This window comes from Labrus bergylta, chromosome 2 (assembly GCF_963930695.1).
Source record: "Labrus bergylta chromosome 2, fLabBer1.1, whole genome shotgun sequence".
In the NCBI taxonomy this organism is placed as follows: domain Eukaryota; kingdom Metazoa; phylum Chordata; class Actinopteri; order Labriformes; family Labridae; genus Labrus; species Labrus bergylta.
In genome coordinates this window covers 26,103,042-26,114,774 of record NC_089196.1, presented here as the reverse complement: position 1 = coordinate 26,114,774, position 11,733 = coordinate 26,103,042, and the positions used below count along the sequence as shown (strand labels likewise).

Sequence of the window (11,733 nt, the reverse complement as noted above, 5' to 3'; positions counted from 1 at the left end):
ACAGATATAAAGGGACAACCCTAAAAATATGTGTGCCATTTAGAAAAAATATCCATAGTCTCCCTATATATGAGGCAATATGCAGCGGTAAAATGTAATAGTGCATGGCAACAATCTAAAGTCATCTAAGATCATGACTGTGAAGAAGTTCAACAGCCTCGGGCAAAAGATTTGGGCTCAGGAGAGACACGAGACTAGGAAGAGAGAAGAAGTGATGAATTTAAGTGAGAGAGTAAAGTGATTACAGAGAGTGCGAGGTGGAGGGTCGTAAAAAAAAAAAACAAAGTGAGAAAATGATTGGTGGCAACAGGCAAATACATGTCATTACAGGTAAATCTGTTTTTTATGTTAATGCACTCCTCTGTAGCTCATTTCCATGCACATGCAGTGTCATCAGTGTTATTCCCAAGGTGAGAATTTGTGAAAGTGAAAGCAGGCTTGTATAGAGCAACCCTAACAAGAGGATTTGTGTTGTTATACAGCAGAGCATCACAGGCTCGGCGAACATCAGTACACCTGCAGAGATATTCTTCACTGCAGAGAAGCCACGTTCCATCCATCCTAGCCTAGATGACATGACTTGATTAAGTCTTTTTGGATGCAAATCAAATGCCTCCCAAGAGCGGAAGTTTCTTACTTGTGTAGCTATCTGACTTTACAATGTTTTTTTTTTTAAAAAAGCAACAAACTGCAGACTCTTTTGTAATAAATATGAGTAGTTGGAACACATCGTTCTCATGCAAGTGCTTCGGATTTATAAGCCAACGTGTAACAAGCCATTCTGTTGCATGCTCATCATCACTAATAAAACTTCTGTATATACCCACTTACTGCCTATGACTCACCTGTTCCTGCTTTTATTGCACTCATGCTGCTCGTCTGCTCCTCCAGGGCTATCTGTCTGAGGGTCTGGTAACTAAGTGGTACTGTTCCCCCCGTCTGCTCCTGTCCCCCAACAACTACACCAAGGCCATTGACATGTGGGCCGCTGGCTGCATACTGGCTGAGATGCTCACTGGACGCATGCCGTTTGCAGGTAAACCTCTTTCTCTTTGGCATACAGTCCCTGCTGCTGAAACACTGTTGGTATGCCCTCCATGCCCAGCAGAAACGTTGTGATATTTTCGATCATTAATTCAATGACAAAATGGAAAAATGATCGAATCATTAGTATTCAGCAGGATAATTTTACCACTCAGAGTCCTGCACGATCTTCCTGAGAACTGGCAGTTTTTCCATTCATTTTCTGGCATTTATGTTGATGTAGTTTGGCTCCATTGAAGGACAGTGCATGTTAAAGATATGCAAAATAATTGAAATGAAATTCATTTTACGAAGCTTCTTGTTATGTGATCATAAAGATTTAACATGCAAACATTTTTAAGGGTGAACGTAGTAGTATGCACATAAATCAGCAGGTGAAACACTGTAAGCGGGCCTCTCTGACGTCTAAGTGGACACAGTATAGTCACACATTTTTTGTGTCGTCTGTTTACTTATGTAAAGTTCTGCCGAGCAGAGATGCTAAACAGGTGCTTAAAGTCTCCATCACGAGATGACATCCACTGAGAGCTGAGGAGAGTTTTTCTTTTGCAGAGTGTCCTCCTCCAAAGATCCTTTATTCTCTTTCTGCAGGCTACTTCTTTGCCTGACCAGAATAACAATGATGATAGAGAAAATCTGGCTGTCTGCAGCTGATGTAGTTCCTCCTGATAGGCCTGATGTGACCTCCACCAGCCCTCTACACCACATGAGACATGATGCTATAAACTCATAGCGTCATCTGTTCCCTGGTGTCCCTCTCTGCCAGACGTTCACACGTCGGCTTTTAGACATGCTTGTCTTGCTTTTCACTTAGCAGCCAGAGTTTACATGGTGCATTATTTTGATGTTTACTGAGGTGGAAGCAACTCTCTCTCATCCAAGAACACTCCGCCTCTTGTTCCTCTCTTAGAAAAATGTGATAAAATAGCACCACCTGCTGGTTCTAAGTGACGTGAGGAAAACATTTAAAGGACAGTTCCAAACAATAAGGATTTTCACACATGAAGAGAACTCGTGGAAATTGCCTGAAGTTTTTGGGCTGAGCTGCATGTATGAACGCAACGGCCACATTTTTAACCCCAGCTTCGTCCAGACCTTTTCAAGCCAGCCCCCTTATAAAATCTGTTAGAGTCAATGTGTTCAATCAACAGGAAATGTTCAGGCAAATTCACAGAGGGCAAGCCGGCTCGAGTGATGACATGTATGAAATATAAAAGTTTTATTACATGCACAGCAATCACATTCCCACCATTCATGTTACACTACAGTCACAGCTGACTGTCCTGCAGCCTAAAAGGTGCGAATGTGATAATCGTGCATGAAATGAAACTTTTTAAACTTTTCTGGTTGGCAATATTTTCTTTACCACTCATTCATTGTTACTGTGAATGCAATGTGAACTGATATAAAAACAGAACATTTTAATTATTTTGTTGTACTCTGTCCCTTTGTCAGCAACTTGGATTTCTGCAGAATGTTAGTATCTCCTGAGACCCCCTCCTGTCCAACAGGAAGGGGATAGGGACAGGTATATGGATAAGCAACTGTCAGGAGTGCATGTGAGAAAATGTTGCACTGCTTAAAGTCCATCTCTTTTCAAGCATGCTGCTCTTCTGGTTAAACCCAAAAGGAGGATATTTAAAATATTGATTTTCCTTGTCAGAACTTAAATGTGATTTCCCAGAGTTAAGCTTGACAGCCTCACATTCCTTCCAGGTGTTGTTCAACATATAACAAACAAAGCTATAATGTTCCAGTAGTTTGAAATTCGGTCCTAATTGGGTCAAGGTCTAACAATACTACATTAAGATAATATACAACCTGCAACTAGTGCTACCATACAAGTTTTGCTGTAGAAATAAAACTCCTCTCTACTAGCCTCAGGATGGATTTACTCTTACATAAATGGATCAGTAATCAGAAGGGAAAGGGAAAATAAGTGACCAAAAATAGGATATTTTATGTGATTTATGAAAATATAAAGCCATGTGTATATGTCATTATTTAAGCCAGGGGTTCCCAAACTTTTCAGGTCGTGACCCCCAAAATGAGGGTGACAGAAACTGGGGAACCTCCACTGTTCTTTAAGGTGGTTAGTTAGGTATATAACGTAGCCACAGCCACGCGCACACTAATAAACCTATCCAAAAACTAGGAACACAAAATAATACAACAGCCTAAAAACAATAAAAAATGTACACATTCATTTCACTTAATGATGCTGTCTTATATGACATTGGACTACTTTTTGTATATTTACAAGAAATGGGTAAAAATATATACTGATGCACTTTTAAATTATTTTTAATTTTCTATAGAAAGCATCTCGCAACCCCCATCTTGGTGGCTGCGACCCCCCTAAGCTATATAATGATCATTTCTGCTCTAATTTTTCAATAGAAAACGTGCAGTGTTACATCCTATCTGCAGAATATTTTGAGCCCCCTTAACTGTACCATTTCTTTCACTTGACAGCTCAAAGCTCCTAGGTATTCCTGTTTGACTCTAATTGGTCACCTCTTCCTCTGCTTATGTAACCAATCCTCTGCTTGTGCTCCTCTCGCCTCTGATTGGTCGGTTTCCTCTCCCAGGAGCCCATGAGCTGGAGCAGATGCAGCTGATTCTGAACACGGTGCCTGTGCTGCGGGAGGAGGACAGACAAGACCTGCTACAGGTGACGCTTCAGTGACTTCTACTCCCATAAGTCTGTTTAAATATGGAGCAGGGTGTCGTCGTCATGTTCTGTTTGCTGCTCTAGACTTGACAAGTGTAGTCTGCAGTGCAGACGAGGTTAAATGTGAACACGACTCTTTCAAACAAGGGCCCTGTCTGTCTGTTGCTTTCAACCACAACTTCATATATAGCAGGAATCCAATAAGGTATTATTTAACCCCGCTGTTGTCCTTCCTCAGGTGATGCCTTCATATGTCAGTCATGGATGGAGAGTCAAGAAACCCTTTTCGGAGTTGCTGCCTGAAGTGGATGCTCAGGGTGAGCGGAGGGAATTGAGTAAAGGGAAGGGGAGGAAGGTCAAGCGGTATAAAAGAAAATGAGGACAAATGAGATTAATTCACCGTTTTCACAAAGCAACCTTTTTTTTTTTTTACCACGTAACGTTCAGGGCGGGACGTTTATGTGCTGGTACCATTCAAGCGTTAACCTCTGCTTTTGAAAAATGAAGCTAATGGGGAAGAGGAAGAAACAGCAGCTCCTCAATTGAGCACTTGTGGCTGGCTGCGAAAGCCAAGGAATCCCAGAAAGAGCGCGTATTGAAAATGCTCTTTTTTACAGCAAGAATAAATATGTTTACAGTTAAAGAAAAGGTTTTGGTATCACAAGCTAACTGCTTTATTGTCCAAACTGTACGGGGGTAGATTTTTTTAAATGAAGGATTTAATCAAACCTGAGAGTTTTTCATTATTCAATTAGGGATGTGGCTGAGTTGACTGACAGTTGAGTCTATGGTGCTGCTATGTTCCAAATGTGCAACTCATATTGATATAAGAATTATGACAAATAATTTCTAAACTGCCCAATTGATTAGAAACCAAAATTAATATTTATAGTCAAAACCAGAAAGAAATATTTTTTAGGTAATAAAATGCATAATGATAACCCTTTAGATACAGATGAACATCCACTTCCTCCCTCTTGGCTGGTAACACTTCCCCTGGAAAGTCCACTAATCAATCCGTTTTAATTTGTATACCGGCAATTCATAACTACTGTTTTGTCAGGACACTTTACAATGAGAGCTGGTCTTTTTTCTTTAGTATTCAAGAGACCCAGCATAAATCCACCATGTGCAAAATTTGGCAACAGTGGCAAGAAAAAAAACATCCTTTTAACAGGGAGAAACCTCAAGCAGAACCAGACTCTAATGAACAGCCATGTGTTGGGCTTGGAAAGTAGAATAGAGGGAGATGCAGAATAAAATGGATAGAGACAAACAAACAAACAGAGCAACAACAACACCAGATAATACAGACTTAAGGCTAAAATGCCAAAAAATAATAGTAAACGTATCTGAACTTTACCAGGATGAGCAAAATGAGAAAGTGTTAAACAACATTAGCTAGATATGAATGCTAATGTTAGCAGTTTTCAGTTGAGATCTGTTAAACATTTGTCAGAGCCCCTAAATAATTTGCAAACCTAGAACACATGCTTCATTAAAAAGATTCCCACCCTGCATGAGATCAGAGCATATTGGCCGCCGGATGACAATGGAAGATTTAAAGGGGTGACAAGCAGAAACAGAAGCTTCCCTGTGCAGAGATGGTGGAGGTCTAGCAGCCATAATTTTGCCCTGAAAGAGGATCCTAAAAAATAATGGGTTTTTTTTACAACGTGTCATTACATCCTCTTCTCCTCTTAGCTGTGGACTTCCTTGAGCTCATCCTGACCTTTAACCCAATGGACCGGCTGACAGCTGAAGCAGCTCTGTCCCATCCCTTCCTCCAGCATTACTCGTGTCCGGAGGATGAGCCCACCTCATCACATCCCTTCCGCATTGAGGACGAGCTTGAGGACAGCCTCGTCACCGAGCAGAGCCTCAGCAACAGCAACAGTCAGGCCTCAAGCATCCACTGGGAGAGGTTTGTACATTTCGGTGTTTATACACTGATCGAAGTTAAGTGCGAAAGCCAAAGGGGATATGTACCCATACATTTGATTTACTGTGTTTTCCCCGTAACAAGTAACTTCTAGATCTCAATTTATTTAATTGATATCCTCAGAGTTACAAAGCACAAAAACAAAGAAATAGGCTCTACCTACCTTATAAGTGTTTGCAATCTCTGCACAGCACCCCTTTCAAAGCTCTCAATTTTCTGCCTTGACACAGGTATGAGAACAGTTTATCAACAGACGTGTCCTGGCAGCAGTCAGGTGGGAGGTGTCGCTGCATGCCCCCCAGCCACAACACCTCCGACATGGGAGACACCACCGAGGAGGAGGAGGTGCAGAGAGACCCACGGGCCAGTTCGGCCCTGCAGCTGGAGGAGGCTCAGGTTGGATTTTGTAGCCTTTGTTGCTCAGCGGCGCTAATTGAAGTCTTCTTTTTGTTTTTACTTGCTTTGTGTTCAAAGTGTTGATTTGATTTCCCCTTGTTTCCTTTCTTTGTGTCACTCATGCTTTATATTCTCTCTCAGTCTGCTTATGTCAAAGTTATTGTAAAAATTACATATTTCTTGCATCATTCAGGCTGGAAATGCTCTGTGTGCTTGTTAGACGTTGCTATCACTGTCTTTTTAAAGAGGCATGCACTTTATGTGATAGCCTTTAAAGATTATTTAGATTATAAAGAGCCTTATTGCACATTCACATAAAGTCCATTATTTTTGGGAAGATAAGTTTGATAATTTTATATTCTTGACATAATTTTGTTGAATAGTTTACCAAACAAACACAGTTTTCTTACTCTAGAATCGTTCAGCCGAAGATTTTCTTCAACTTAATTTCTACCAAAAAAACACCTCAGCATGATGTTTATGATTAACAGTTTAAGGCACAACACCTTCTCATCCTTCTGTCTCATAACTGTCTCCCTCAATCTTTTTCATGGGAGATTTAAAATAGACTATTGACAGGACCTGTTAATGACCTCACTTGACACCTTCCTTGCAACCGAGTTTACAGGAATTAAAATAACTATATAGAAATGATTTATATTGTCAATAATGGTCTTCTTTGATTTTGCAGGTTGCAAAGAGTAATCGATATTCATTTCAATCGGGTTCATCACCAGCTAAAAACTCCTCACAGGAGCTTTAAGTGTATTTTTTGCCTGTAGATAGATATATAGATAGATACCTTTTTGATCCCGAGGGAAATTAAAAGCATCCAGTAGCAGGTTATAAAGACGTACATGACATGAAACATTTGTTACAAATTAAATCGCAAAACCAATAGTAGCCAATCGCCCCCCCCTCCCATACATATATATTAACCCTTTAAAAGATTTTAAGAAAACCCCTAGATGAAACAAACTTAAACTGTGCAATTAAAAATAGATTTATACAAGAAATGCACATAACCTGTGCAGGGATAAAAAATATATGTGTAATTTAAAGCAAGAACCTATAAACAGTTGAGGGAAAAAAATCTGTAATCTGTGTTGACCTTCTGAAGTTGTGTTGTTTATATATGTACAGCAATGTTTAAAAAAGCAGATAGTGCAGAGTTATCAAAAACAGACATTAAATAACAGGCAGGCTGTACAGGCTGTACTGTTCCTTATAGATAAGAATGAGTCGACATAGTTCACACTTAATCAAAATGAATGTTCTTCCCCATTAATCACCTTCTCCATCCACTACTGTTTCACTGTATCTTTTCTAGGTCGATCCACGCAAATATTCCCACAGTAGCTCAGCCGAACGCTTCCTGGAAAACTCCCACTCCTCTCTGGAGCGGGCCTGTGGTTTGGGCTACGGGGATCTGGATTGCGGTCGCTCCTGTGACTACAAAGTGGGCTCTCCTTCCTATCTGGATAAAATAGCCTGGAGGGAAGGCAAGCCTCAACACTACTCAGAACCAAAGCTGATCCTGGATCTGTCTCACTGGAAGCGCAACACTAACAGCCTCCCTGTGCCTGCTGGGCCGATCTGTGGCAGCGTCGTGGAGGACCTGGGAGACGTGAACGGGGAGATAGCAGAACAGGAGGAAGACGAGGAAACGGGGGATTTGTTCAAAGAGATTTCTCGCTGGGTGGAGAGCACCCAGTCTCGTCTGCATTCACCCAGTCCCAGCCCTTCTTTGGAGCAAAACTCACCCTCCTGCTTCACTTCCTCACCCCCTCTTCCTCTCTCCCCGTCTGACCTCCCAACTCCTGTCTTCCACTACACTGAAGTCCTGCGGCAGCCATCGGCGGGTTATGATGAAGACACACTGAGCCCGCTTCCACCTGTCTTGTCCTCCTCTCTTCCCTCACTTCTCCCTTCCTCTCCCACCTCTCCTCTGCCTCCTCAGCCACCTCAAACTGCATCTCCCCCCATCTCACCACTTATCCCTCCTTCAGAATCTCAACCCCTGTCCTCGACTTCTTCGATCACTCAGCCAGCAAATGACGACTGCTTGGAGTCACTTCCCGTCAAGCAAAAAGATCGCCTGTTTGACCTGGATGTTTTTATATCCCGGGCTCTGAAACTGTGCAGGCAGAATAGGGAGAAAGCAGAAGGGAGGAGAGGAAAGGAGGGAGGATGGAAGGAAGAAAGCAAACAGCAGAACATTAATCGAAAGGTGCCCAGACTTCCGGAGCACAGGACTCCACCACCTCCACAGACGCCCAACTCTTGATGCTGAATTTCAACTACAGGTACAACACAGAGCAGCGTCATAATGGATAGCACCTCCTTATTCTCATAGTGCATTACTATGTGGTTTAATATGCTGCATAAACATTAGGCTAGACCTCAGTGTTAGCAGCTCTCGTCCTTTTGTGACTCATGCAATGACACGCGACATGCTGTGACTGACACTGGCACGTAAACAAGCAATCCTGCAACTTTGTCAAGATGTGTTCTCAGGCAATAAGAGGTCAGAAAGCAGTTTGGTTAATACAAATAGCCATGCTAGCATTGAACATATATAATTTGTTCTAAACAAACATTTGTAAAAACAGTGTGCAAATGATTGTAGGGTTTATAATCATTGGTCAGACTTATTTTTTAAACAAACATCCGACTAAGAAGGAGTCGGCCTGTGAGCAAGACTCATCTGGGCCATTTTCAATATTCATGCGGTGGCCATTTTCCTCTGTTGTTAAACTCAGAATTAGAAGATAACATACTTTAATAATATCTTCCTGCTGTATTCTAGATTATAATCCCCATCCTCCTTCTGTTAAACAAAAAGCAAAGCCAGAATGTACATTTCTATCATTTAAAAAAATGAAGGGAATCTGACAGACTTTATCATTTTAGTGCTTGTGTTTGATCTGCAACCGAAGGACAATAGAAGGTGAAAATGTTGAGGGACATCGAGCCATATTTCAAGTAAAAACAACATATTTGAAAAACCAATAGCAACAGTGAAACAACAGCTAGTGCTTGCATTGAACCTATATCTCCCTTGCTAATATTACTGCTAGGAAGCTAGCTATTAGCTTGGTATTTAAACAGATTTGCTATTTTATTGTGTGGCACTTCCAAACTGTGAGATTAGCCCTCAGTCACTTCCCAGCTGAAACTTTATTCTCTCTTTGCTATTGTTAGCTGTTGCTTACAGTCATTAATGGGTTATAAAACGTGTTCCTGTGACATAAATATGGAACAATGTCCCTCCAAGTTTTCATGACGGTTGCCTTTTTTAGTTGCTAATCAGCTGAAAAGTTTTTAAATAACAATTTGGCAGATTACCTACATTTAACAGAGCTTGTCACTCTAAGCATGAGTTTAAAGGGGAAAAAAAGCTTCTGTGAATTAGGTCAATTGTGTAACGGATAAAAGTAACACGTAGGCCACTTTCTTCACAAGAGATCCTTTGATTTGTGATAGTTAATCAGTCCTTTTTCAAATTGTCAGAAAGTCTTCCAAAGATAATGTTCACAAGCTGTGAGTGACGTATAAAATGCTTTTTCCAAGCTCCTCTGAATGTATTTACTGGACAATACTAAATTATGCTACGTGATGACCCGAATGGATCTGATTTGTTGCTATTTTAACACACGGTGACTTAATGAGCTCTGTCACTGCTACCTGCCTTGTAAACTTGTATAAAGTTTTCATATTGTATTCTTTAGTATATTTCGCAAGATTGTGTTCATGATATTCTTGTGTCTTAAGATATTTCTGTATTCTTTGCTAAAAGCTAGAGCCCAGCATTATGTTCATTTGGAGTGAGTTGTATTTTGTTTAAATGTGGAATGATCTGTTGTAATAATTTATGATTATCCTGAATACCTGCTCTAGTTTGATCACAAATGGTTTCGTATTCTGTTTGCCTGATTCACCAAAACCAGGTCAGAATCTGCTGTACAATTAATGAAAACGCTCTATCCACTCTGTGCTATGAAAGCAAGAAATCTGTCACCAGTGTGCACACTTAAATATTAGCTTCAGAAAGATATAATGCTAACAACAAAAAGCCTATATTTTGGAGATTGTAAATTCATTGCAACCAAAACTATTTGTACTCAAAGCTCATCAATGCTGCCCAGCTACTGAGTAGATGAGTGTGAGTAAATGTGATTTAATCTAGCATCTAATGTGTCTCATTCAAGATAACCAAATTAGATAAAAAATACAGTCAGCTGTAAGTTATTAACGGATGAAGGCTGTCGGCTTGTGCTTTGTACTTTCTTGATCAAAGGCATCTCATTCGTTTAACATATCAATCTAAAGAGCTATTGGTGAGCATATGGTAACAGCAAAATGAGTCTGTTGGGCTTGTTCAAAAAAGTTATACAGTTGAATCCATTTGCCCAGGACACACACACCGTGTAGAAAAATCTACCATCCCTCGTCCGACTGTTTGATATGTAATACTCTGCTGACCTGGTTCACTCAATGGGCTTTAAGCACATTTAGGTACAATAGTGAGCTGCTTAAAATCACTGCCAGCACAGCAACAACACCTAGAATAAGATGTATTTGATCTGTTACTGGCTTTACTGACTTTTAATCAGTTGGCAACAAGTCTTTCATACTGTCTTACATGTTCACTCTAACTCCAAATACACACCGTACAACCCACACAGAACAGCATAGGAGGAATGAAAAGCCTTTTTCCGCAGCGGAAAAAAAATAATCTTATAGATATTTTTAAATGCTTTTAAAATTAATGTGCACTTAAAATTCATTTTAAATATTTGTTGACTTTGTTAATATTTAAATTTCAGCGTAGACGAAGTGCAGGGGTTTACTGCAGATCATCACGTGCACAACATGAACAGCCATACGTGACAAACTGCTGACAGTACAACCTCTGATACAGAAAAGCCAGATACATTCCTTCATACTCACATTAGACATGGAGCACATGTAGAGTCAATAGCACATTAAGATTTACTCAGCCACATTTTAAACACAACAACATGCCAGTTCTCATCATTAATGTAACTCGTAGGTGTTAACATACTTGGACTTTATCGCTGTACTAACTGATGTGCTTATGTAAAGAAAAAGTACAAGCTTTCCATTTTCTAATCTGGAGATATTTATCTATCGGCTCATAAACAAAAGCTGTGCTGCAGTGAATCTCATTAGAACAAGGTCTAGAATTAAATCCATCCAGGTCCAGTGATCACATCAGGCTTTTTACAGTTTCTCTGCTTGTTATCTGCCAGCAATACCATCCGTTACTAATAACACAAGCATACCTTAACAGCTGGTTACTGGGCTGACATTAATTGATTTAAGTTTGTGAAGCAATGTAAAAAAAAATGTGCCTCATTATTACACCTTGATGCTTCCAGCTTGCTGAATGTAACATATCCTGTCTCTTCTGCATGGCTTTCACAGCTATTCAAAAAAAGCTAACATTTCTTGTTTTTATTTGGTAACACTTTGTTGTAAAAGTCAGATTTCTGTTGGCTCTGATGTCTTTTGTACTAATGCTGCAAAGAGACCTCAGCTTTTCATTTTGGAACAGCTGAGAAGTTTTTAAATGCTCAACAATGATTGATAGTATCTTTCTGCAGTTTATGTTTTTGCTGAATATTTAATAAAATATTACTGAAAATTGTAT

General features: G+C 40.2%; 1 protein-coding gene across 1 annotated transcript in view; it reads left to right on the top strand.

Moving 5' to 3' along the window:
• The window catches only part of mapk4 (mitogen-activated protein kinase 4), a 24,053-nt gene extending 12,321 nt beyond the window's left edge, over positions 1-11,732 (top strand). Inside the window, exons 4-9 of the mRNA XM_020648348.3 lie at positions 892-1,036; positions 3,636-3,718; positions 3,957-4,035; positions 5,423-5,642; positions 5,891-6,056; positions 7,387-11,732. Of these exons, the coding sequence (XP_020504004.1) occupies positions 892-1,036; positions 3,636-3,718; positions 3,957-4,035; positions 5,423-5,642; positions 5,891-6,056; positions 7,387-8,343 (1,650 nt within the window). The 3' untranslated portion in view covers positions 8,344-11,732. The remainder of the gene's footprint in view (positions 1-891; positions 1,037-3,635; positions 3,719-3,956; positions 4,036-5,422; positions 5,643-5,890; positions 6,057-7,386) is intronic.
• The last annotated feature ends 1 nt before the right edge of the window (position 11,733 follows it).